This window comes from Octopus bimaculoides, chromosome 5, assembly GCF_046866305.1.
Source record: "Octopus bimaculoides isolate indiv1 chromosome 5, ASM4686630v1, whole genome shotgun sequence".
NCBI classification, from domain to species: Eukaryota; Metazoa; Mollusca; class Cephalopoda; order Octopoda; family Octopodidae; genus Octopus; species Octopus bimaculoides.
In genome coordinates this window covers 87,283,190-87,309,036 of record NC_142932.1, presented here as the reverse complement: position 1 = coordinate 87,309,036, position 25,847 = coordinate 87,283,190, and the positions used below count along the sequence as shown (strand labels likewise).

Sequence of the window (25,847 nt, the reverse complement as noted above, 5' to 3'; positions counted from 1 at the left end):
TCATTGTTGCACCTGTTCTTTATTAATGTAAGTGTAAAGCAAATCCCAAATAACACTGTAATCCTAATAAAGCAGGCTAGGTAACTCTGGAATGAAGACTAGGACATAATGTGTGTGGTGACAATTAAATTGAATATGTGTCTTGTAATGAAAGAGTAAAGAACTTCTGGTTGTCAATGCCAGGGAGAGTAAGCAAACATTAATCACTCATTGGTTGGTGAAATTAATGATTGTCCATTAATTGGAAAGTGATCAGAAACTATTTCGCCAGTTCAGTAAAACAGAATGCAACCAGATACAAAGTGTGTGGAAAATTTTATATTTTATTTTAGTCCAGACTTAATATGCCAACATTTTATATGTAATCTTACATTATACTTCTCACTATTGTTTACATTGACAATTTGACAATCACCAACATAATATACACACACGTGCATGTGCATACACACACACAAAAGAAGAAGAAAGCAAGAGAAAAGAAACAAATGTCATTATGATATTTAAACAAGCATATTTTTGTTTCTCACTTTTGAAAAAAATTTTCTTTTTCTTTTTTTCCCAGATCATGGAGATTATAAAATTTTTCTGTTTGTTGGTGATACTATGTAAGTTACTATTCAGGATAAATCATTGTCCATCTGTCCGTTTATCTGTCCATCCATCCCTAACTCTAACCTTAATCCTAATCCTAATCCTAACCCTATAAAATCCATTCATCCATCTTGTTGTTGTTATTAACATCCACTTTTCCCTGCTTATATATTTGAGGACATACTTTTTGGGGGGTCATTGCTGCATTTTTTGCTAATTTTGTATAATCTTTGTTTCAGAAAATAATAATGGCAGACCCTCAGCTTACTCAAGAAATGAAGAGGCATACTGTTATTCTGTTTATAAAGGCTGAGCATAGTGATTTAGAAATATTTTGAGTTTTAAAAGTTGTCAGATCTTTTGTCTATAAAGTTCGTAAGGAACTAGAAACTGAAGATGGAAACATATCACCAGTATCAAAACATAAGAAGCATTTTAAATGCTCTGAAATCATCAGAACACCTGAATTTATCCAGCAACTTCAACAGACCATTGATTACAATCCTAGAAAGTTCATGAGGCCAATTGCAAAAGATCTCCATGTGTCAGAAGGAACAGTTAGAAATGTTGTCCACAAAGACATCAGATATAAGTCTTATATGATGAGGAAATGTCAATTTATCAGAAAAAGCAAAAGAAAATCACTACATTGGATCTAAAAGCCTCTTAAACAAACTGAAAAATCCAGCAGAAGTAGATTTGATTTGGCTTTTCTCAAACAAGGAAAACTTCGACCAAGATCAAAAAGTTAACAGAAGAAATGACAGATGGTTAAGTGCAGACCCTTCTGAAGTTCCAAGTGTTATGCAGACAAAATTTCCTGCAACTGTCATGGTTTTAGGGGTTGTCAGCAATGAAGGACATGTGATGCATCCTTACCTCTTTCTGCAAGGCCTTAGAGTTAACTCTGCTGCCTAGATTGAGGTCCTGGAAATAATTGTTAATCCCTGGAAAGACTGTGTATGCAATGGAAGGCCATATGTGATTCACTAAGACTCTCCACTATCACACATGACTCTAGTAACACAGGAATGGATGGCTGAAAATTTTCATGATCACCGAACCCCTAACATTTGGCCTCCAAATTCCCTAGATCTCAATCCATTGGACTATTACATGTGGAGCATTGTTGAGAGAGAGGTCAATGAACACGCCCATAACACCAAAGATTCTATGAAAGCTGCCATAGTCAGAGTAATGTCCAAAGTGAACCAGGACCACTTGATTTGAACATGTAGATGATTTAGATCTCATATAGAAGCAGTTGTTGAAGATGAAGGTGGCTTTATTGAATAACATTTATTTTTGTCCTTGGAGCATTTTTTGATAAATAAAGTTATTATCTGTTACTATATACCTGTCTTTTTATAAACATAAATCTATCCTCAAATATCTTACGCACCCTGTGTGTATATATATATATATATATATATATATATATATATATATATATATATATACATACATACACACACGTGCATATATGGGTACAGCACGTCACCAACAGTAAACAACATGAAATATGAAAAGAAATGAGTTCAATATATAAACAACAAGAGAAACAAATAGAAAACAGAAGTAACATAAAGAATAACCCTTCATCAATTGTTGGCTATCTATCTACTCCTCATTATTTACATTATTTATATTATTCACATTTGACGGATATTTGTCCTCATCATGATTGGTAGAAATAGCTTTGGCAGGGACAACAAGGAATGGAAGTAGTTCCAGTGGGTGCGGGAGGAGGTGTTCATTAAGGAGTTGGATTGTAATATATACTGATTCTGTTCTCCGGTAATTGCAGTAGTCAATAGTACCATAGAAGCAGTGGGGCAATAGGTGTGAGGGGATCAGAATTGAGGGGAAATGCTTTATGGATATACATTTGAAATATTTCACAATCTTTTCATCAGTGTTTGTGGAATTTGATCTATTACCATGATCAGATCAACTGTTAATTCTTCCATTCTCTATAAAATTACCTACATCCTCTCCATCAATTAGGCCTGTGCAATACACTCACTAGTTAAATTTCTTTAAATACCTTCTTGAAGTACCTTTATGCAATCATGAGATACATGCTTGCTTTACAGTTTCTTCCAATATGTTTACAGTATTAAGAACAAAGAACGCCTGAGCACTTTCTGGTAGAGAAGTCTGAATTTTAATAAAATAGCATTAAAACTTATGCATAGCGGTCTTCTGGAAGAATATTTTTTTCAAATCCATGTATGCGTTTGTTTGTGTCGTTGTCAAGATAAATTTTATGAAGCTTATCAGTAACAAATTCAAGTCCAGTATCTTTACCATTAGTCACTGACTGTTATGTTACATAAATATTCATATGTTAATACATATGATAAAAATGGCTACTCTTTGTTTTTTGTTTTTGTCCATTTCTTTATGTTATTCAACCACCTTCTTTATAGTCTTCCTCTACCATTCCACATTTGTTGATATTGAGTTGCCTCCCATTTATATACAATGAGTTATTGCCCCTACCTCAGCTGTCTCTCTCTTTTTTTTTTTTTTTCTGGTAAACCCATAGTATCAAATATATTTAAAAGTTTCGTTTTTATTCCATATAAGCAATTGACATTAGACAATATTGGATATTGCCTTGTGAAATTCACCATTAAATTTAAAGGTACAACAACCAATTGTATCAGAAATAATATTTCTCATCGGGCTAGGATTAATAGCACTGTTTGCTACCACTGTTATATTGTTGTTGTTGGCACTCCGTCGCTTACGACGTCGAGGGTTCCAGGTGATCCGATCAACGGAACAACCTGCTCGTGAAATTAACGTGCAAGTGGCTGAGCACTCCACAGACACGTGTACCCTTAGCGTAGTTCTCGGGGATATTCAGCGTGACACAGTGTAACAAGGCCGACCCTTTGAATTTCAGGCACAGCAGGAAGTAAGAGTGAGAGAAAGTTGTGGCGGAAGAGTACAGCAGGGTTCGCCACCATCCCCTGCCGGAGCCTCGTGGTGCTTTACGTGTTTTCGCTCAATAAACACTCACAACGCCCGGTCTGGGAATCGAAACCGCGATCCTATGATCGCGAGTCCGCTGCCCTAACCACTGGGCCATTGCGCCTGCACTCCACTGTTATATACTCATAGATATAACAATATCTCAATCGCCATTGTTTACGTTCACAACCACTTAACACTGCTGAACAGCAGACAGTTGAGGTAGGGACAATAACTCATTGTATATAAATGGGAGGCAACTCAATATCAACAAGTGTGGTCTTATACAAATGGTAGAGGAAGACTATAAAGAAGGTGGTTGAATAGAAATGGACAAAAACTATGATGATCGTTACTATTTGACTTTCACGTTTCAATCCCTTCAATTTTGTCTCAGTTGATTTCAAATTTGGTGCATTGATTTAGTTTTGTATGCTAATTATGGAAATAAATTAATTAATAAACAATTAATAGCTTTTAAAGTTTGCAAATTTTGTGTAAGTTTAGTCAATCATAAACCTCAGATATATAGATGCCTGTTTCCATAGTAACAAGCCAAGCATTGGAACTCTTGTTTACGAACGATTTTATGTTGCTTTCCTTCTTGTTCCCATCTGTTGCTGTTTTTGGATATTTTACGTTGCATTTTGGATACCCACCAAAATGTCTTGTTTACTTGTTTTTTTTTCGGTCGTTTTTTGCATATTAAATGCTCAAAAGACATGCTATTATCACAATGTTGACATTGTTTTGTAGTCTTACAATTGCAGTCACACACAAAATAATAACTTCCAAATCCTGTTTTCTGACGGAGTGAAAACAATCAAACTTTAAACCTCTGAAACTTTTTTTTAATTTTCTGGAACAAGTGAATTAGGCCCTGAGATTCAGTTTTAAAAATTACACATCAATTTTAAAATTTCAAAAACTGCAGCCAAACGGAAATGATCCACCAATCCTTTTGGTTTCTTGTCAAAAAGATCCTCACTAAATTAGCAAAGCCCTCTTTTCATTCCCTTTTAAACAATAAGAGCTTTATAAGCAGTACCTCCATGGAGAAAACCTCCTCCTTTGTTGCCTGCTTTACATCTAACTACACACCTTTGGCCAATTCTCTCTGAATCTACCTCCTTTCACTCCCACCTGCATGAACATATATACACATACCAAATGCAGAAATTCTTCCAGCTGCTTCAAACAAGGCTACCGACTCTGACAGTTTCCCTTCCATTACACTTAAATGTTGTGCTCCAGAACTTGTTCTTGTACCCACCAAACTCTTTACTTTTTCACTCTCTACAGAGATATACACTGACATTTGAAGTATATTTCAGTGTATCACATTCCAAAGAAAAGGATTCTTTCAACCTGGCCAACTATGGTCCAATTGCTCTCACATCTGACATCTCCAAGGTAACAGAGATAGTCCTTAACAATGACATTCACCAATACTTTGAATCTCTCTACTTCTACAGAGCCAGATTACTGGTGACTTGCTTTCTTATAGCACTTACTAGTGGGTCTCAATTTATGAAAGTTCAGTGAAAATAATGTTGTTGTTCTAGATGTTAGAAAAGCTTTTGACCATGTCTGGCTTGCAAATCTATCAAAATTTCTTACCTATGGACTTCACCCTTCCTTCCTGACTTGGATCAGCAGCTTCTTATCAGATCATATAGCTGCAGCATGTATTGTTGGGGCTCTTTCTGCTCCACTTACAATCAACTCTTCTGTTCCTCAGAGTTCAATTTTATCCCTTCCCTCTTCCATACATCAATAACCTACCTACTGCCTCATCCAACAATACCCACTCATAAGAAGGTAAATTAACTCTTCATTCCTCTTTGACTTTCCCTAACTATGCAGCATCCACACACAAACCACACACTATGCAAAAAAACCTGCATTAATTCTATAAACAAAAACTTAGGAGAATCCTTCATTGGGTCCATGCCAACATGTCTCTTTAACATCAAGAATACACCACTTCCAACATCTCCATAAACATAAGCAGCACTCAAATAGAACCTACACAATTACTATTACTAAGGATCTCTCCTGGTGACAACACAACACAAAGATGCCTTTCTTTTCTTCATCACTATCATTATCATTGTTTAACATCCATCTTCCATGCTGGCATGGTTTGACAGGAGCTAGCCAAGCAGAAGCCTGCACCAGACTCCTGTGACTATTTTGATAGGGTTTTTACAGTTGGACGCCCTTCCTAACACTAACCATCCAGCAGGATGAATTTAGTACTTTTTATGTGGAACAAGTATAGATAAGGTCAGTTTTGGCAAGGTTTTTACAACTGGATGGCCTTCCAAATGCCAACCACTTTACAGTGTGGACTGGATGCTTTATTAAGTGGTACCTAATAAGTGGTACCTCCCCTCTATAAAAATTTTTGTCTCACAAAAATTTTTATAGAGGAGAGGGGGAATTGGAAGAAGTGATCTTGTGTCAGATGATGAAAGTTTATAGTGAGACAGAGAGACAGAAGCAGGTGTCTTGCTGTAGAAGAAGTATAAGGTTACCTGGCTGGAGATAGATAGATAGATAGATAGATAGATAGAGAGAGAGAGAGAGATATCAGAAATGAGGACAGAAACAGGTGAAAAAGAGATCGAGAAAAAGGTAGAAAAGGAGGTTGAGAAGGAGGTTATAGAGGAGGAGGAGACAGAAACAAGCATACTTGAAGGTTTTTTTTAACCAATGAAGTAGAACAGCAATGAGAAGAAACAGCGACACTAACTGAAATGGAAGAAGTGGTGCCATGAGTGGAACATGGTAAACAAGCAAGGTGGAGAAAACATAGTTGGAATTTTGTGACATATGCTAAAATTGTAGATACAGAAAAAATGGTAATGAAACTGAAATCCGTTATAAGGGTTAAGTTGCCCAAGGAGATGTATGGTGATACTGTGAAAGCAATTTTAATCGACAAAGAAAAATATAGCAAGCTGAAGGAAAAGTGTAATGTTGAACCACCGGGATGTGTGGTGGAGTTCAATGAACTACCACCAGTAGTAGAACTAAGTGAAATAGAGCCATACATAAGGTATTAAAAAAAGAGAGTAAATTGTTGTTTTAACAAAAAGGAAAAAAAAGAAGAAAGTAAACAAAATGATGCTAATAGTAAAAAAAAAACACCAAGAAAGAAAAGATTATAAACTGAAAATAAGAACGTTCAAATGGTACTGCATGTGAGTGGAGTGCATGCAGCCATTTCATCACCATCGATTTCATTGTACATATTTCCATTTTTCATTTGTTTAATAGTTTTTGTCCCCACTGTGGTGTTCTGTCGGTCCTTGTGCTGCCCCCACTGTGCCATGGCCTAGGTGCCAAATAAAAAGAATTACAGTCAGCGAGGTACGCTGTTCGGGCCAGTTCCACAGAGATGACGAAATACATCGTCATAATGCGGGACATAACAGTTTATGTCTATAAATACAGCAACATGATTATTACATAAGTAGAACAGTGGAAAATTTTCTATCACATCAATTCTACTAATTAGTATTAGAAATATAATAGAGATAAGGGTTAGCAGTGTCCCTTGTCTTAGAGATACTGTGGATATATGGTGGAGCTAGGGATCATTAGTGTTTGTTACCCTAGAGATACTGGGATATGGTCACTTGTCCTACAGACATTGTGTTATATGGTAGAGTTAAGGATCAGTAATGTCCATTGCCTTAGGAATTGTCTGGTAAAGATAACGGGAAATGATGATTCATCAATATTTTCATCATTGAGAGGTTATGTTATGGGGTGGTGGGTGGCAGAGTCAGGGGAATGTCTCTTTATGTTCTGAGTTCAAATCCAGCCAAAAGCAGGCTTTGTCTCTAATCTTTCAAGGAGTAATAAAGTACAATTCAAGTACTAGAATCAATCTAATCTCCCTTAAAAATTGTGTGTGTTGCATCTGTAAGAAATCATTATTAACCCCATAGCGTTTAAACCAGCCATATCCATCCCAAATGTTCAACTTGTTTTATCTTCAAACAAACCAGATCTAGCCTCTCACACCAAACCTACAATGTCATAGAAATAAATAATCACATCATTGAAACCTTGAAGCTATGAGTCAATACATGATTAATTCAAAACTATATGAATAAATAAGCATTACATTTGACAGAATAATCTGAACACTAAAGGATTAAGAGAATCTTAAGTGAGATCCATACAAAACATTTCCTTGGTTACAGGACAGTGTGAAGGCACTTTTAGAATTGTTTTTGTTTTTCTTTTCTCATCAATTGTAAGCTAAAATGTAAATGGCACAAAAAGATTATGAAATAGTCATCTTTTGGCTGTTGTTCAGATTTCTGATGCATTAATCCTATTTCTATTTTCTTGTTTTTTAATACCAGTTATCTTCATACAGGAGGCGCAATGGCCCAGTGGTTAGGGCAGTGGACTCGTGATCATAGGATCACGGTTTCGATTCCCAGACCAGGTGTTGTGAGTGTTTATTGAGCTAAAACACCTAAAGCTCCACGAGGCTCCGGCAGGGGATGGTGGCGAACCCTGATGTACTCTTTCACCACAACTTTCTCTCACTCTTACTTCCTGTTTCCGTTGTGCCTGTAATTCAAAGGGTCAGCCTTGTCACACTGTGTCATGCTGAATACCCCTGAGAACTACGTTGAGGGTACATGTCTGTGGAGTGCTCAGCCACTTGCACGTTGAAAGATCAACTGGAAGCCTCGATGTCGTAAGCGACGGAGTGCCAACTGCAACTTCATACAATACATTATTTGTGAATGGTAGACTTTACATGAAACCCTTAATGGCTGGGCCTTGGTTACCTTTAATAGCCTTCACTCTGGTTTCAAGTAAACATTTGGATCTAACCGATATGTTTTCTTTTAACTGCAGATGTTGAAACTAGGCAGCAATCTCACCAATCAAGGAAGACCTGCAAAAGTTATGCACACTGCCCATCTTCCTTGACATATATATATATATAAAAAAAAAAATTATCTTAAACGGTTTTCTATTCAACAGTGGATGTAGTAATGTTTGAACTTAAAACCCTGCTTTCAGTAATTCTGTGTCCTAACCTCACTACCTCTATATATAATGTATAACTGAATCTACAGTTAAATATTTTATCACTGTATCAAAAATAGCAATCCAGTTTATCACATGTAAAATCTGAAATCAAAAATATACTTCCATTTTTTACAGATTTAACAAATGAAAGTAACAGCTTTAAAATTATTCAAAATGGTAATTGTATTATTAAACTTTTCTTATTTTAAATCAAGACACTAATCTTTTCAATTCTATCTTCTATTTTCTTCTTGTAGCTAATAGTCTTTAGTCAGTGACATATTTGTTTCTTACTTTTGTTTCTTATTTTTGTTTCTCCTTCTAATTGGCACAAAATATAATAACGGTGACTGGGATTAAGATAAGGAGTGTAAATATGATTGTAGTTAGGATATTGATTATAGTAGCACATACCATGAGTTTGAAATGTTAAGCTGACAATATTAAAGCGATTTCTAAGGAAGAAAACTATTTACAATAAACACACACACACACACACACACACGTATGTTATACAGGCATGGCTGTGTAATAAATTCACTTTGCAACCATGTTGTTTTAGGTTCAGTCCCACTCAGTAGCACCTTGGGCAAGTGTTTTCTACAATAGCTCCTGGTCAACCAATGATTGTAGATGAATTTGGTGCATGGAAACTGTGTGTAAGTCCATTGTGTATTGCTCTCTCTCTCTCTCCAAGTGAAAGAAATGTATGGTGCATGTGTACAAACAGTAATGAGATGTGAGCCCTGAATGCAGAGGACATGCAAAGACTAGGGAGGAATAAAGTTAGTATGCTCTGCTTGATGTGCAATGTGAGTGTACATATGCAACAGAGAACTAGTATATTGAGAGAATATGATTTACAAGTATCTTAGATTTTATTGTTCTTTTAAACTTTCAACAGCAAATTAGACTTTTTTTTTATGTCAAAAGTCTGTTCACATGTTGAAGTGATGACATTCTTCAACATACCCCAATATTTTTCAACTGATGTTGGATATTTGGTGGGGAATTTTTGTTCATTACTTCATTGGGATTCTAAGCTTTTCATCATGTTTATTGATGCTGCTGTATTAAATGTTTTGGTTGGTAAGTTCCCTATTTTTTCCTTTTTTAAATTTAATTTCAATTTCAGTTTTACAGAGGATGAGACACTGATGAGTCCATCAGTCCCTCACTTGTTGGCACCATCAGCAACTTTTAATATTTTTTCTTTTCTTTTATTTTAAGGAGCATATCTTCATGATCTTGAGACCAGACAATAATGTAGGTGATCAAAGACCAGTTTTTAGACCTCAGATGTTGCCAGAGATCGTGTAGGGATACTTGTGTTGAAAAAGAGTGTTAGTTATGACACGACTATGTTTGCCACATTTCATTAGAAGAAGGTTGTCATTGAAGTTGACATTTCCAACACTGTATTTTCTGATCTTTCCCTTCAAAAGATTCTATTCTCTCCTCTTTAAAAATCTCACTTCAAAATCCTCAAGATAATCTTATCCTTCGGAATGTTAGAAATGATGAAGTCAACTGTTTATGGAACAGTTCCTTCATATTGACATTGGTATCAAAAGATGGAATGTATAGACTGATAACAGTTGTATGCTAATTTTTCAAAAGGTGAAGTTACAGGTCATTAATTATTATCATTGATGGAGAGTTCAGATATCATCTTGGAAACAAGGCTGACCTTAATAGTAAATCTCATGTCATGTATTCAGGATTCTTTAGGGAGATATTCTTTCTACAATGGTTCTTCTTTATGATATGTTGGAGTCATTCATTTCCATTAATGTCTGCTGTTTCAGGTTCTGAATTTAATGTTTATGTTTCAGCTTCAAGGCTGGTGAGTCCTTCTAGATATGGTTATCTGTAGTAGATAAGGTAAAATGGACTATGTCTAGGACACTTTTTCCAGCCCCCTTCCACTGCAAGGCAAGGAGAATGGATCCTAAAAAGTCTGCTAAAGAACTCTCCTGCTTTGATGCAAAGAGTTCAGCAACTAAATAAAACATCTACCATTTGTTTGTGGTGCTTAAACTAGAAGCTTACAGATTCACTGTCCTTCATCTGTCACTTGAAGTTGATTGCAACAAGATTTATAAATACATGTTCAAGACTCTATTGGTGCTGGAAAACACCTTTAATTGGTTTAATATACGAGCAGTATAGCATGTCATCAGACTCACAGTCTTTGGTAGATCTTCAGTAATCTCTAATGGTAAGATGATTCAAAATGATTGGAATTTAAAGATCTACTGCAGCCTTCTTCTGCCTTCTGAGGCATTGTGGGAGTTAATTTCACATCTTCTTTGTTACCTACCATTAATGATTTGGAATGATGTACTACATTGAGTCTGGAGCCTCACCTTGCTGTCTCAAAGTAACCCTGCTAGGATACCCTGAGAATCAAGGAGACATCTCAACAGAGGTCAAATAAGATCACATTAATTTATCTTATTGTTTTTTTCACATTAGTTACTGTCATTATGTTTCATTACTTTATGCCCCATTGAATTATGTCTAATTAAGCTATGCCTCATTAGTAAGCTGAAGCTCAATATGTTATGTGTCATTAAATATGTTTCTGTAGTTTATGTCTAATTAGTGTTGCATTAGTTTAGGTTTCATTAATTCTTGTCTGATTAGGTTTTGTCATTAGATTAAGATTCACTAGTTTGTCTCTTTAACTTAAACCTTATTACATTATTTGTCATTAACTTGCATCATTGGACTATATTTTATTAGGTTATTCTCTATTAAGTCATATCTCATTAAATTAGGTCTAATTCAATTAAGTCTCCTTAGGTTTAGTCTCATTTCTTTATGACTTATTTTGTCATTTTACATTTTGTGTAACTAGGCTTCTCTTTAGTTTTGATTGTCTATTTCAAATCTAATGAGGAGCCTAATTACATTTTGACTTTTAATTTCCATAATAAAAATAATAAAGCTAATAAAAAAAAAACAACTTAAAATCAATAGAGTTGATTTATTTATTTCAGGAACAGCTTGGTTAGGAGAAAGTCTTGTTCTTCAGACAGAAGAAATTCCAAACATGAAAAGACCTGTTGTTTGGCAAAGCAAAAATTATAAATATGAATGTGATAGGACATGTGCTAATGGGGATCATATAGTTACTCAGGATGGTAATGTTTCAACACTTACAATCAAAAATATATCTTGGGAATTTTCAAAGTGGTCTTTTATGGATGATAATATAAGAGGTGCACTCCTTGAAATGGACATAAAGGGTAAGGAAATTATTTCTGTTGATGATAATAATTATCAAACAAATGTTTTATAATGTTTATGAATTTGTTTTGCAAATTTTTTATGAAAGAGAGCTAATTATAATATTAAATCAAAATCAAAGATTCTGACTTCACTATTTCAAGTTACTTTTTTGTACAAGTGGTTTCTTTTCCTTGTAATATCTCTTGTGGGATAGTTAACCAAATGGTCTAGTTAGTTTAACTGTTATTTCACCCATATAATAAATGCTATACAAACTATTGATATTTTCTGGTATCTTATTTGTAAAAGAAGAATTGGAATAAGAAAAATATCAAAAGCAAAAAGTAGAAGCACTACTGCCTTTGTGTAACAAAATATAGCATTGGATTCTGTCCCTTTAATAACACACATGCATAGGTGTGTATGTATGTATCATCATCATCATCATCGTTTAATGTCCGCTTTCCATGCTAGCATGGGTTGGACGATTTGACTGAGGGCTGGTGAACCAGATGGCTACACCAGGCTCCAATATGATTTGGCAGAGTTTCTACAGCTGGATGCCCTTCCTAATGCCAATCATTCCGAGAGTGTAGTGGGTTCTTTTACGTGCCACCGGCACGGAGGCCAGTCAGGCGGTACTGGCAATGGCCACACTCAAAATGGTATATTTTACGTGCCACCTGCACAGGAGCCAGTCCAGCAGCACTGGCAATGATCTCGCTCGAATGTCTTTACACGTGCCACCAGCACAAGTGCCAGGAAGGCGACGTTGGGCACAGGTACCATCACGATTTCACTTTTGCTTGCCCCATCAGGTCTTCGCAAGCCGAGTTTCGTGTCCAATGAAGGAGACGACATTGGCATGGGTGCCAGTCGTTGAATTTAATTCAATTTTGATTTCACTTGCCTCAACAGGTCTTCGCAAGCGGAGTTTAGTGTCCAATGAAGGAAAGGTACACATAAGTAGGCTGGCTTCATCCCTGGCAGAGGCCTTGGATTTAGGTCTCACTTGGCTTGCCGGGTCTTCTCACACACAGCATATTTCCAAAGGTCTCGGTCAGAAGTCATCACTTTGGTGAGGCCCAATGTTCGAAGGTTGTGCCTCACTACCTCATCCCAGGTCTTCCTGGGCCTACCTCTTCCACAGGTTCCATCAAAGGTTAGGGTGTGGCACTTTTTCACACAGCTATCCTCATCCATTCTTGCCACATGACCATACCAGCACAATCGTCTCTCTTGCACACCACAACTGATGCTTCTTAGGTTCAACTTTTCTCTCAAGGTACTTACACTCTGTCTAGTATGCACACTGACATTACACATCCATCGGAGAATACTGACTTCATTCCTTGCGAGCCTACGCATGTCTTCAGCAGTCACGGCCCATGTTTCACTGCCATGAAGCATGGCTGTTCGTACACATGCGTCATACAGTCTGCCTTTTACTCTGAGAGAGAGACCCTTTGTCACCAGCAGAGGTAAGAGCTTTCGGAACTTTGCCCAGGCTATTCATATTCTAGCAGCTACTACTACTTGGTCACTTAGATAGTGGAAGCTATCAACTACATCTAGTTTTTCTCCTTGGAATGAGGCAGATGTTGTTTTCTGCACATTTACAGTATTTATAGCTCCCGAACATCTGCCACATACAAAAACTAACTTCCTAGTTAACCTTCCTTTGCTATTGCTGCACCTCTTATGTGTCCATAGCTTGCACTGGGTGCATCTTATAGAGTTTCTACAGATCAAGCAGGGCCATCTACCTGAAGGGGTTTGTGTTTTTTCTACCTTCCTACTTATTAGGACTTTGGTTTTAGCTAGGTTGACTCTAAGGCCCTTCAATTCTAGTCCTTGCTTCAACACCTGAAACTTCTCCTCTACTTCTGATAGTGACTCCGCAATTAGTGCAAGGTCATCAGCATAGAGGAGCTCCCAGGGGCATCCTGTCTTGAATTCCTCTGTTATCGCCTGGAGGACTATGATAAATAGGAGGGGGCTGAGGACAGAACCTTAGTGGACCCCTACCTCTATCCGGAATTCATTACTGTACTCATTTCCAACCCTCACCTTACTGACAGCATCTCTGTACATGGCTTGCACAGCTCTCACTAACCATTCTTCTATCCCTAGTTTCCTCATTGACCACCAGATAAGGGATCAGGGACCCTGTCAAAGGCTTTCTCCATGTCAATGAAAGTCAGGTACAGAGGTTTATCTTTGGCTAGGTATTTCTCCTGCAGCTGTCTTACCAGAAATATAGCATCATTGGTGCTTTTCCCTGGCACAAACCCAAACTGCATCTCATCTAAACTATGACCCCCTCTGTGACTTTCATAACCTGATCTAACAACTTGATACCTCTGTAATTATTTGTATCTAAAGCGTCACCTTTACCTTTGTAGCAGTTGACTATGGTGCTGCTACACCAGTCATTGGGTATATATATATATATATATATATATATATGTACACATAGTGTGTGTGTTATGTGAATTTATGGAAAGTTATCCCATAAAACTCAACAAATTTGTTAAAAATAGAGAAGAGAAGATGTTAAAATTTAAGAGAATTTTAATTCATTCATGCATACGATCGTTTCAAACAACGATATTACAATCATGCAAATTCATGGTTGAATAGGAAATATTAAATTAATTTAATTTAATTAAATTAATTATGTATCACTTTTCTCCTCACTGCAAGAAGTATAAACAAAAAATTATTGCAAATGACTCAATGAAGGAAATAGCAGAGAATGATCTCAGATATTCATATTTATCCTTATGAGAAATACAAGCATCATAATAATGAGTGTGAGTCCTGTTAAGTATAAACTAAAACCAAGGCAACTAATGATTATTTGAAAATATAAGCGAAAAAGGTTTTATGAGACGTTTCCTCTATAGAAGAGTAAGGTGATAAGTGATCCTAATTCCAAATAAATTGTGTGTGAAGGAAGTTTAATAGAGATGTCTAATGGAAAAGCATAGTTATGTTTGAATTAAGATATAAGTTATAAACAATACTAGGTGTTGTGTATATTTAAAAAGATTTTTACGTGAGAATGAAGTTAAACTAGAGTATGTAGTATATAGATGGCTACTGGAATGTAATGTAAACACGTATTAAGGGGTAGAAATGCTTAAAGAGCTATGTAAAATGGAGTTGTGTTAGTGTAAGAACTAATATTCATTTGTATGTATTAGATATAAGGTAAAAAAATTTTAAAAAATATGGAATTAGTTGTTAATATTACAGATTTAGATAGTAAATACTTGCTGTGGTTGTAAATATTAAAAAGAACATTCATTTAAGGTTCCCTGCATTTTCACTGCTTCGATCATTTCTTCTTTACTCCCCTTGACATACCAGGCCAGGCTAGTCTTCTCTTCCCTTACACAACCTTCACAACAGACCAATCCCCGTCCTCCTTCCCTCCTCTTCACATACAATCTTGACACATCACTCTTGGGTGTAGTTCTTTGTTCATTGTCATTAATTTACATGTTCTCTGGTCTATCTCTTGAAATTCATGCTTCTTCCAAGATACTATTCCTGCCCCATATCTCATCAAAGCAATCGCCCACGTGTTAATTGCTCTAATCTTATAGTGGCCATTTAGCTTCAATTGGAACACAAGCTGAGTTCTCTTCAAATACTCTTTCCTGTACATTTCTTTCAACTTATGTTCATTCATCTTCTCTCTTTCAATGATACCCAGGTACTTATATCTTTCCTCTCTGACTTCCTTTATAGTTTCACCACTTTCCATCTTAATCACATGGCTTTTACTGATTTTCTCCCTTTTGTGAATCATTACACCATATTTCTCAATCTCAAATTCCATGCCAATATCTTTGCTAATCATCTGCACAAGTTGCCATCAAACTCCCAATTTCTTTCTCAGTCTTAGCGAATAGCTTTAGATCATTCATAAACCACAAGTTGTTTACTTTCACCCTGCCTAGCATGTACACCACATACATCTTTCTTAAAATGCTTGTTAGTGGCAGTATACAGTCAACAAATAGGAGAGGCGACAGACTGTCAACTTGAAAGATTCCTCTTTTGATATTTACCTCTCCCAGCTTATCTTCCCATGCTGTGAGTTCAATTAACCACATTGTCATTGAGTTTTGTATTACCTTCAGGATATTGTGTGAGACCTTAAGTAGTTTAACGCATTCAATAATCCATGAGTGTAGGACCATATCATATGCTTTCCTGTAATCCACCCATACCATCGCAAAATTTTTGTGTCTCTTCTTGCAATCAGCCAGGATAGTTTTATCAATTAGTAATTGATCATTCATTCCTCTGCTCTTACATCTACACCCTTTTTGTTCCACTGGTAGTAACTCGTTCTTATCTAGATACTTACAGATGCTGTTTGATATGATGTCCGTCATCAGTTTCCACATCAGTGGCAAACAGGATATTGGTCGGAAATTTCCAACCACATTCCCTTTATTTGGGTCCTTCTGGCATAGTACCATTCTTCTTTTTGCCATCTAGGCTGGTATTTGGATGTCACTACTCAGTATTTCGTCCAGCTATCTCATAATTTTCCTGTGCAGAGCTGTCGAGTTTTTAAGCCCAAATCCCTGAACCCTGTCTGGGCCAAGCACTTTCCAGTTAGGAATTTTCCTGCACTGATCTGTAATCATCTCCTTGGTTATTCTCAAATCTTCCTACTGATACTCTCCTCTTTGAGTGTCTTTAACCACTCTGCTTCAGTTTTGTGTTGTTTCTCCTGAGACCATATGTTTGACCAGAATCTTTTGCTTTCTTCAGTATCCAGCACAGCTTTTTCACCTTTTTCTTTCCCATCCAGATCCTGATAGACTTGTTTCTGATTTTGTTTGAAAAGTCTATTTACTCTGTATTGCTCAATTCTCTGTTCATATCTCTTTAGTTTATGTGCTTTAGCTTTCAACCTCTGTTTTAATTCCTCAATCACAACATTGATTCCCTTTCTCTTCACCCTATACTTCCTCTCTAGCTCAGTATATTTTACTAGTAGTGCACTAGTAAATATTAAGATAGGGATTATAATAGTAATACAGAAATTATAATAGCAAAAATTACCCAGAATGATTTAACAAGTGGAGTTGTGAAACCATTGAGTTGTCAGCAACTAAACCGGCAACCCCACTAAGCTTGCTTGGTGAGGAGGGTGGATTTTCGACACCCTATGTGAGTAAAAGCAAAACCAGGCAAAGGGCAGAGGAACTTAAAAGAGCCAATGGCCATTCCAAAAACAGGTAGACAGAACTTGTGAGCTTTGGTTGGCAGTCTGTCTAGGAGAAGGAATACTCTGATTTAAAAACTGGGATAGATAGTAACTCCTGAGTGACAGTGGTGACAACCTGTCCCCTGACAATCAAGCCTGGCTCCTTCACAAGACCAACAGGAGAAGTGTGGGAAAAGGAGATGGAAACTCCAAAAATTAAACCAGGCTTACAGGAATCCTATATCCTAGGGTGGAGATCCTGTCAGTGAAAAAACAATACTGGTGATTGTGCAACCTAGAATTCACTAACCCTCATCACAAGTGCTGATATGTCAAATGAAAATAGAAATGAGAATTGCAGGAATGAGGCTGGAACACCTTGTGAAGGTTTCTCACCTGGGTGGGCAGCGTGGGCCCAGTCGTTATCAAGCAACTGCTAAAAGAAGGTGAATGAAAGAAATGGAAATGAATGTGGCTGTAATGGAGTGCTACTTTCTGGGTAGTCCAAGAAATGATAATGAAGTAACTATAATTATTATTATTATTTTATGTTTGACTTTTGCTTTGCATTTGTACAAGTTAGCTCCAAGTCTCACCCAGAGACCTCAAGAGACAACAGGTTAGAAGTTCATGTTGGTGTTATACCTAGGGTGCCATATATTTGGTTTTATACAGTGTTGTTGTAGAGAATGTTTAAGAAACCATAAGAAAATTATGTGTTTGTTTTAAAATTTGACATTACATAGACAGTATTTTATGTAGGATATGGGCAGTTCCCATGATTTGCACTATCTTTTGAATTTCTGCCATTTTGGGGTTTCCTGGTGTCTGAGCTAGGTAGCAATCAGCCCCTTTTGCTATCATTCCTATTATTATTATTATTATTACTATTATCATTATTATTATTATTATTGTTCAGTAGTTTTATTTTTATGACGTGCTTTCACTTCACTACTGAGCGCAGCTCTGTGCGCCTTGGGTATGTGAGGATGTGTGCTGTGCCCAGTAATGCAATTTTCTGTATGTTATATATATTTGTAAGTCTTGGTGTTTTTGTTATGTATTTGTCTGAATATTTTTTATTATTATTATTATTATTATTATTATTATTATTATTACTATTATTATTATTATTATTATTATTATTATTGATAAGGCAGTGAGCTAGCAGCATTGCTAGTACACTGGACAAAATGGTTAGCGGTATTTTGCCTATCACTTTGTTCTGTGTTCAAATTCTGCCAAGGTAACTTTGTCTTTTGATCCTTTCAGGGTCAATGAAATAAGTACCAGTTACACATTGGGGTCGATGTAATCGACTAGCCCCTTCCACCAAAATTTTCAAGGCCTTGTGCCTAGAGTAGAAATAACTATTATCATCATCATCATCATCATCATCATCATCATCATCATCATCATCATCATCATTATTATTGATAAGGCAGTGAGCTGGCAAAATTGTTAGCACACTGGGCAAAATGCTTAGTGTTATTTTGTCTATCACTATGTTCTGAGTTCAAATTCCGTTGAGGCTGACTTTGCCTTTCATCTTTTCAGGGTCAATAAATTAAATACCAGTTGAGTACTGTGGTCGATGTAATTGACTAGTCCCCTCCCCACAAACTTCAGGTCTTGTGCCTATTGTAGAAAGGATTTTTATTATTATTGAAGTTATTATTTTTAAAATAGAAGAAGGAACGCATATCATCATCATGGAAAGTTAAGTCATTGAATTTACATGTGGCACACTACTTGTAATCATGTCTTGGTTCTTTCCAGTCATCATTTTAAGCACAGTTTTGGTCTCATAATCTAAAGACAAATGTTCTACCACATTATGAAGAGGACTTTATAAGTTGCCTGTACGCACAGATGGTAATAATATTTGTGACATATTTTACAGTGAAACCAACCATTCAGATCATGAATGAAACAGATTGTATATACAATGTAACAGCACAATGTTCTTTACCTGTGACACATATAGAATGTTTTATTGGAAAGGTAAGTAAACAGAATTCTTTTTATCTGTATTCATCTTTCTACCATTAAGCTACTCAGCTCTGGACTAAGGAGTGGAATGTTTTATATTATTCAAACTATCTGGAACAAGCATAGGGACTTTAGTAAGATTTGAACCTATGACTATGTGGTCACTAGTCTAGCAGCCACTTAACTACACAGTCATTATTTTTGATTTCACAGGGTTGTTTTTTCTTCTTCTGTGTTTTAGTTTTAGATTAGATTTCAAACTAATAAAACTGTAAGAATTCACATGCAGGTGGAATTTTAGTTTCCCTGTTGCCTCGTGTTATTTTAAACACTCGGAAATTTCAGTTAGACTTACAAATATTTTAGCTTCATCTTTATTATGTGAATTATTTTAGATAGATAAAAACTAGTGATTTGCTACATCGTTTTTGGCCTGTATTATTATACGTGTCAAAATTTTTTACCTACACAAAACAAAATAATTCTCTTTCTGTACTTCTGATTCTTACTGTGACAACAACCATGCATAAGCTGTACTTTGTTATATTTCATTTTAATTTCCTCTCTAGTAGCCTGACATTAACCTTTTTCTAACCTGAGTAGAGTAAATTTTGCATGTTCAAATACTCATATGTTTACCAGATTTACTTTGCATTGACACATCTGCTTACACACATTTAATTCTGCAGCATGAATCACTCCATTGACACAAAACGAAAATATCTATATAAATACAGTTCTATATTTAAGAGATGAGGAATTATTTATATTATTTACATTTGACAGATATTTGTCTGCATCTTGTTTGTTGTTAACACGTTTCAGCTGATATACCCTCCAGCCTTCATCAGGTGTCTTGGGGAAATTTCGATGTTATTATTATTATTATTATTATTATTATTATCATTATTATTCAGGTCACTGCCTGGAATCGAACTCGGAATCTTGGGGTTAGTAGCTTGTACCCTTAACTACTATGCCACAGGCACATGGCATAGTGGTTAAGAGCGCAGGCTACTAACCCCAAGATCCCAAGTTCAATTCCAGGCAGTGACCTGAATAATATAATAATAATAATAATAATAATAATAATAATAATAATAATAATAATAACATCGAAAAATACCTTAGGAATGAGAACCCTGGTTTGAAATTTCCCCAAGACACCTGATGAAGGCTGGAGGGTATATCAGCCAAAACATTGTGTTAACAACAAACAAGATGAGGACAAATATCTGTCAAATGTAAATAATGTATGTGTGACAGAACCGGGTGAAAGTGCCCAAGGGGTGGTCGCACATGATGATGCACCTTGGAACACTGACATGGTAGACAGGTACGTGACCAAGCAGTAATAGACCGATGCATATTTGGCCAGAAAAAGTGGGCTGAGATAAGCTTTACTGTGGCCGCAATGCCTGGGTGTGACAGTGAATTCAGTGCTTCAAAAACAGCACAACAGTGATGTTCAGGAACAAAGGGTCGGGGTGACCCGGTAGAAACATCGCAGAGAATGGTTCCTTCAGAGAAAGGCAGAGGCAAGTGTTCAAACTTGCAGCAGCAAAACTGTGCTGAAGAGATGTCCAGAGAGTCCAAGGAAGGTTGGTCAGTAGCCGTAGCAACCAAATCAATCGAAGCAGGAGTTGACAAAGCACCGACAGGCAGGTGAGATAAGGCATCAGCAGGGATGTTGTCGGTGCCAGTGATGTGGCGAATGTCACTAGTGAACTGTGATATGTAGTCCAAATGCCTTGCTTCTCTGGGCGAGTACTGGTCCATTTTGGCAAAAAGAGTGAACGTTAGCAGTTTGTGGTCAGTAAAAATTGTGAAATCTCTACCTTTGAGAAGGTGAGAGAAATACTTCACCACAAGATAAATTGCTAAGAGTTCCTTACCAAATACACGGTACCTCACTTCAGCAGCTTTCAACTTGCAAGAAAAGAAAGCCGGTGGCTGGATTCGGCTGTTGACAGATTGCTGCTAAAGCAGATGCATGTACAGTAAGAGACAATTTTGCATCAGCAACAGGTTGAGCGAGGAAGGATGCTTGAGCAAGCTCAGCTTTGACAGATTCAAAAACTTGGATGACTGTATGAGACAGTGTAATTGTGGTATCTTTCTTGCATTGATGTTTCAAAAGCTGGGTCAAGGGAAGCAACTTCTCCTCACAGTTAGGAATGAAGCAACGATAATGATTAATTAAACCAATAAAATTTCTGAGCTGTTTTAAAGAAACAGGAAGAGACAAGTGTTTGATGGCTTCCACTTTAGAGGGAAGCAGATAAAAACTATCAGCGTCAATAAGATGCCCCAAGGATTCCAAGCTGGTAGAACTAAATACACACTTAGCTGGATTGATCTTCACATCATAAGAATGCAGACGCTTGAACAGTTGGGTTAAGTGTTGGAGGTGCTGGTCCGGACTACTACTGGTGATTAGAAGGTCATCAATGTATGCAAAGACAAAATCTAATCCATGAACAACCTCATCAATAAACCTTTGGAATGTGCTGGCCACATTACGAATACCAAACGACATAGACAGGAACTCAAATGCTCCAAAAGGTGAGGTGACGGCTGTCATTAGAATGTCATCAGGGTTGACAGGGATTTGATGGTATACGTGTACCAAGTCGATTTTAGAAAAACCCTTACAGCCATGCAGAGCAGATGAAAAATCCTGCACATTTGGTAGCAGATAGCTATCTGGAATAGTGACAGTGTTAAGGCATCTAAAATCTCCAATCAGTCCAAAATCAGCTTCATTCTTCCTGGCCATGTGTAAAGGTGCTGCCCACTGGCTCATAGAGGAACGAATAAGGCCCAGCTAGAGCATGTGCTTGAATTCAGCCCAGGCAATCTGGAGCTTCTCTGGAGACAAAAGGCGCAGTCGGGAAAAAACAAGAGGTCCCTTAGTCGTGAGGAAATGTCTCATGAAATGGGCTTGATTCAACAGATGAAATGACAAATCAGTCAACTCTGGAAATGAAGCGAGTAACTGGTGGTAAGGGTCACCCGAAGCAGCCACAAAGAAAGAAGGGCTCACAACAGGGACATAAGAATCCTTTTCTGAGACAGCAAGTGAGGTAGTATCATCAAGAAGCCGGTGTCCTCTAACGTCCACAAGGAGAGAATAGTGATGTATGAAGTCAGCTTCAAGGATGGGGTAGGGCAGGTCCGCAATGACAAAGATCCACTTGAAATCTCTATGGAGTGACAAATCCAGAGTAAGAGCGATTTGTCCATAGGTTTTAATGGCAAGGTGATTCACTGCATAGAGAAAGATGTCAGAAAGACCAGGATTGGTAGAAGTAATCTTACAAGACCAGACACTCACACTGACTCCTGTGCCCACCATAAAGGACTTTGAAGAAATAACATTTCGGATAAAAACTGCATGGTTAGGTGAATCAATGGGGGACAACTGTCGTGCCCAGTGCCTCCCTGCTTAGTTTCCCTGAGAAGAGTAAGAGCAGAGCTGTGTACACATTTCGGCCAGGTCTTTGAATTTCCTATAATACCAGCAAAGGGGTGGAGCAGGAAGCATGCACCTGCATGTGGAAGAGTGACGTCTGGTTCTCCCTGTAGAATAATTCCGTGAAGAAGGACAGTTCCTACACATGCATGAAACTTGACGGGTCAGTTCCCTAATAGGCCGTAAGGTTTCGGAGGATTGTATGTTGTCCGGAGCAGAAGAAGTGTAAGCTCACGAGGAAGATGAAGAAGCTACTGTGACAACGTTATGACAGTGTGCCAGAGAATTCCAGAATCCTGTCTGTGGAGGCAGCAAGTTGTTCAATGGTGGTATGTTCCATTATGGGTGCTAAAATTGATTAGACATTAGAAAGCATCCTTGAAAAAAAAATAACTGTTTGACGAATGATTGACCCTCATATGAACTATAAGTCAATTCCTTGGTCTTTCACAAAAACTTGGTGGGGTTTAGTCCCCAAGATGCTCGTCCCGCAAGAACATGCGAAATTTACTTTTGGCAGAAGGAGAGTTGCATCTGGGAACCTCTGTTTTGAAGGGTTCATATGTTGTGTCAAGTGGGGTTATCATATCATGGGCTGAGAGTGTGAGAGGAGAAGGGATGCCTGTGAGTGCAATGTGGAGTTTGCTCTGAGCCAAATGAATATTTGAGGAAAAGAAAAAGGATTCCAATTGTGAAAACCACATCTTAGCATCTCCATGAAATTGAGGCAAAGGAAAAGGACTCATCTTTAGACGATAATAAGAAATAGAACGCCATGAAGAATAAGCTGGTTGAAGAAAATGCCATTAGAAATAGCAGTCAAACACTGTGCCTACAACTACATCATCCATTGTGTTCATTTCTACTTCAAGGTGATAACGATGTTATCTGAAGTACAGTGGGTTGCTATTCCTAGTAGATCTAGTGACATCGTATAGAATTCCAAGTTGGTCTATTACCGTAATAACTATTGCAATCATATTGGATTGCAGTCTTTGGGTGTAATAACATCTATAATTCAATCTGTATTTCTCTAGGACTTGAGCCTTATATAAGTTTTATAATTTTTTAGTTCTACTTCAGTACTTCATGATCCTTAAAAGGAAACAGTTTCAGTGTTGCAGTCTTGGTTATCTGGTATTTGTGCAAACCACAATGAGAGGTTCTAAGAGACAGTATAACCTAAAATTCATAGAGAATGTGCAAAAGCTTTGTGGTATGTTACTCTTACTCTTTTAGTTGTTTCAGTCATTTGACTGTGGCTATGCTGGAGCACCACCTTTATAGTCGAGCAAATCGACCCCAGAGCTTATTCTTTGCAAGCCTAGTACTTATTCTATCGGTCTCTTTTGCCGAACTGCTAAATTACAGGGATGTAAACACACTAGCATCAGTTGTCAAGTGATGCTGGGGGGGACAAACATATACACACACACATATATATATATATATATATATATATATATATATATATATATATATATATATATATATACATATATGACAGGCTTCTTCCAGTTTCCATCTACCAAATCCACTCACAAGGCTTTGGTTGGCCTGAGGCTATAGTAGAAGACACTTGCCCAAGGTGCCACACAGTGGGCCTGAACCCGGGACCATGTGGTTGGTAAGCAAGCTACTTACCACACAGCCACTCCTGTGTTGTTTAGGAATGGTAAGGATGTTGTGTGTGTTTCCTTGATTTGTGTCATATTTGTGTTTCAGTATAATGGAATGAAACTAAAATGTCAAACTCAAATTTCAGAATATCTCCAAGTCCTTTTAGTTAATAAAGGCTAAACTTTGACAAACTCATCAAATTTTGTGTAATGACACTTAGCTGCAGAAGAAGATGGTTTCTGGAATAAAAGTATCATATGTTTAGAACTGTATTTAATGCCTGTTCTATCAACTTCAGACTGTAATTACTACTCTATGTCTATGCCCTTCCCTTAGACTATATCATTCTTTTATTTGTTTCAGTCATTTGAATGTGGCCATGCTGGAGCATCGCCTTTAGTCAAACAAATTGGCTCCAAGACTTATTCTTTGTAAGCCTAGTACTTATAAATGGTGGTGCCCCAGCATGGCCACAGCTCATGAGCTGAAACTAGATAAAATGATAAAATGAAAAAATGATTCTATCAGTCTCTTTTGCTGAACCATTAAGTTATGGGGACGTAAACACACCAACACCGGTTGTCTCTCGAGTAAATCATCCATGCAAGCCTTTCATGTGCCATAATGAGTTCTTGTCAGAGTATCTTAATAATATTGTATCAATTATGCTAACAAGTCAAGTAATTTAATGAAAAATGAATTGAGAAATAAATGTGGTAAAATAAATGCACTCCATGATGCTTTATAATGAAGTTTTTAAAAGTTATTCTCTCTCCTTCACTTTCTTTCTCTCTCTCCCCATCTCTCTCTCTCTTTTAGGATCTACAAAAATTTAGTTCAAACAAAACAGAAAATTGTCTTGATGGAAAAACTTACACATTCAGTGCTACATTAAAACCTCATTCTGGGAATCTGAAATGCAGTTTTACTATGGACAACATATTCAGTACTGAACGAACTAAAGAAGTTAAATGTGAGGGAATAATTTCATAAATTTTATAAATTCTATTGAAAATTGTTTTTAAATTTCCTTTATCTAAATATTTAATCTCTATTTTAAAAAATTTTTTGGTTATTTCCAACTTTCTTCAAATGTTTGTGTGTGTGTGTGTGTGTGTGTGTGTGTGTGTGTGTTAAATCATACTTAACATGTTATCCTAAATTGGGTGCTCCTGCAATTCATGTCAACTCCTTAAAATTTTCCTTAAAAACAAACCAAAGTGGTCCAAGATCCCTTGGACCAAAGTGGTCATGCCCTTGTATCATAGTCTTTTATAGCCCTCTGTTTCGTTATCCATCCACCTATAGCTGGATTTATAGTGGGGCAGAAGGGGTAATTGTCTCAAACATCCTCAATATTTCAGCCCCCACCCCTGCAACAGGTGATGAGTCTTCTGTACAAACAAGCCCCCACCATTTCCGAGTAACCTTGCGTGAAGAGGGCCTCCTCCAATATGCAAACATATAACCACTTCTTAAAAATAACACTTTTTCTCCACTTTAGTAACAACAGTTTACTCAATTAAAATGCAAGCTTATTACCCAGTCCAGACCACTAATTTTCAACTATCTCTGTCAAACATTAGTTGTTATTCCTAGTTATAAATTGGTGAATTTTAAAAATTGGAAAAATGTCAAAAC

General features: G+C 36.9%; 1 protein-coding gene across 4 annotated transcripts in view; it reads left to right on the top strand.

The window, feature by feature from the left end:
• The window catches only part of LOC106876058 (uncharacterized), a 42,059-nt gene that overhangs the window by 8,586 nt on the left and 7,626 nt on the right, over positions 1–25,847 (top strand). The window contains exons 2-7 of one of the 4 annotated variants that reach the window (XM_089352533.1): positions 566–608; positions 8,782–8,823; positions 9,877–10,266; positions 11,652–11,900; positions 19,023–19,123; positions 25,026–25,179. In XM_089352533.1, the coding sequence (XP_089208659.1) occupies positions 11,705–11,900; positions 19,023–19,123; positions 25,026–25,179 (451 nt within the window). In that variant the 5' untranslated portion in view covers positions 566–608; positions 8,782–8,823; positions 9,877–10,266; positions 11,652–11,704. The remainder of the gene's footprint in view (positions 1–565; positions 609–8,781; positions 8,824–9,876; positions 10,267–11,651; positions 11,901–19,022; positions 19,124–25,025; positions 25,180–25,847) is intronic. The other 3 variants (XM_014924461.3, XM_089352534.1, XM_052968358.2) reach the window with 3 other exon arrangements.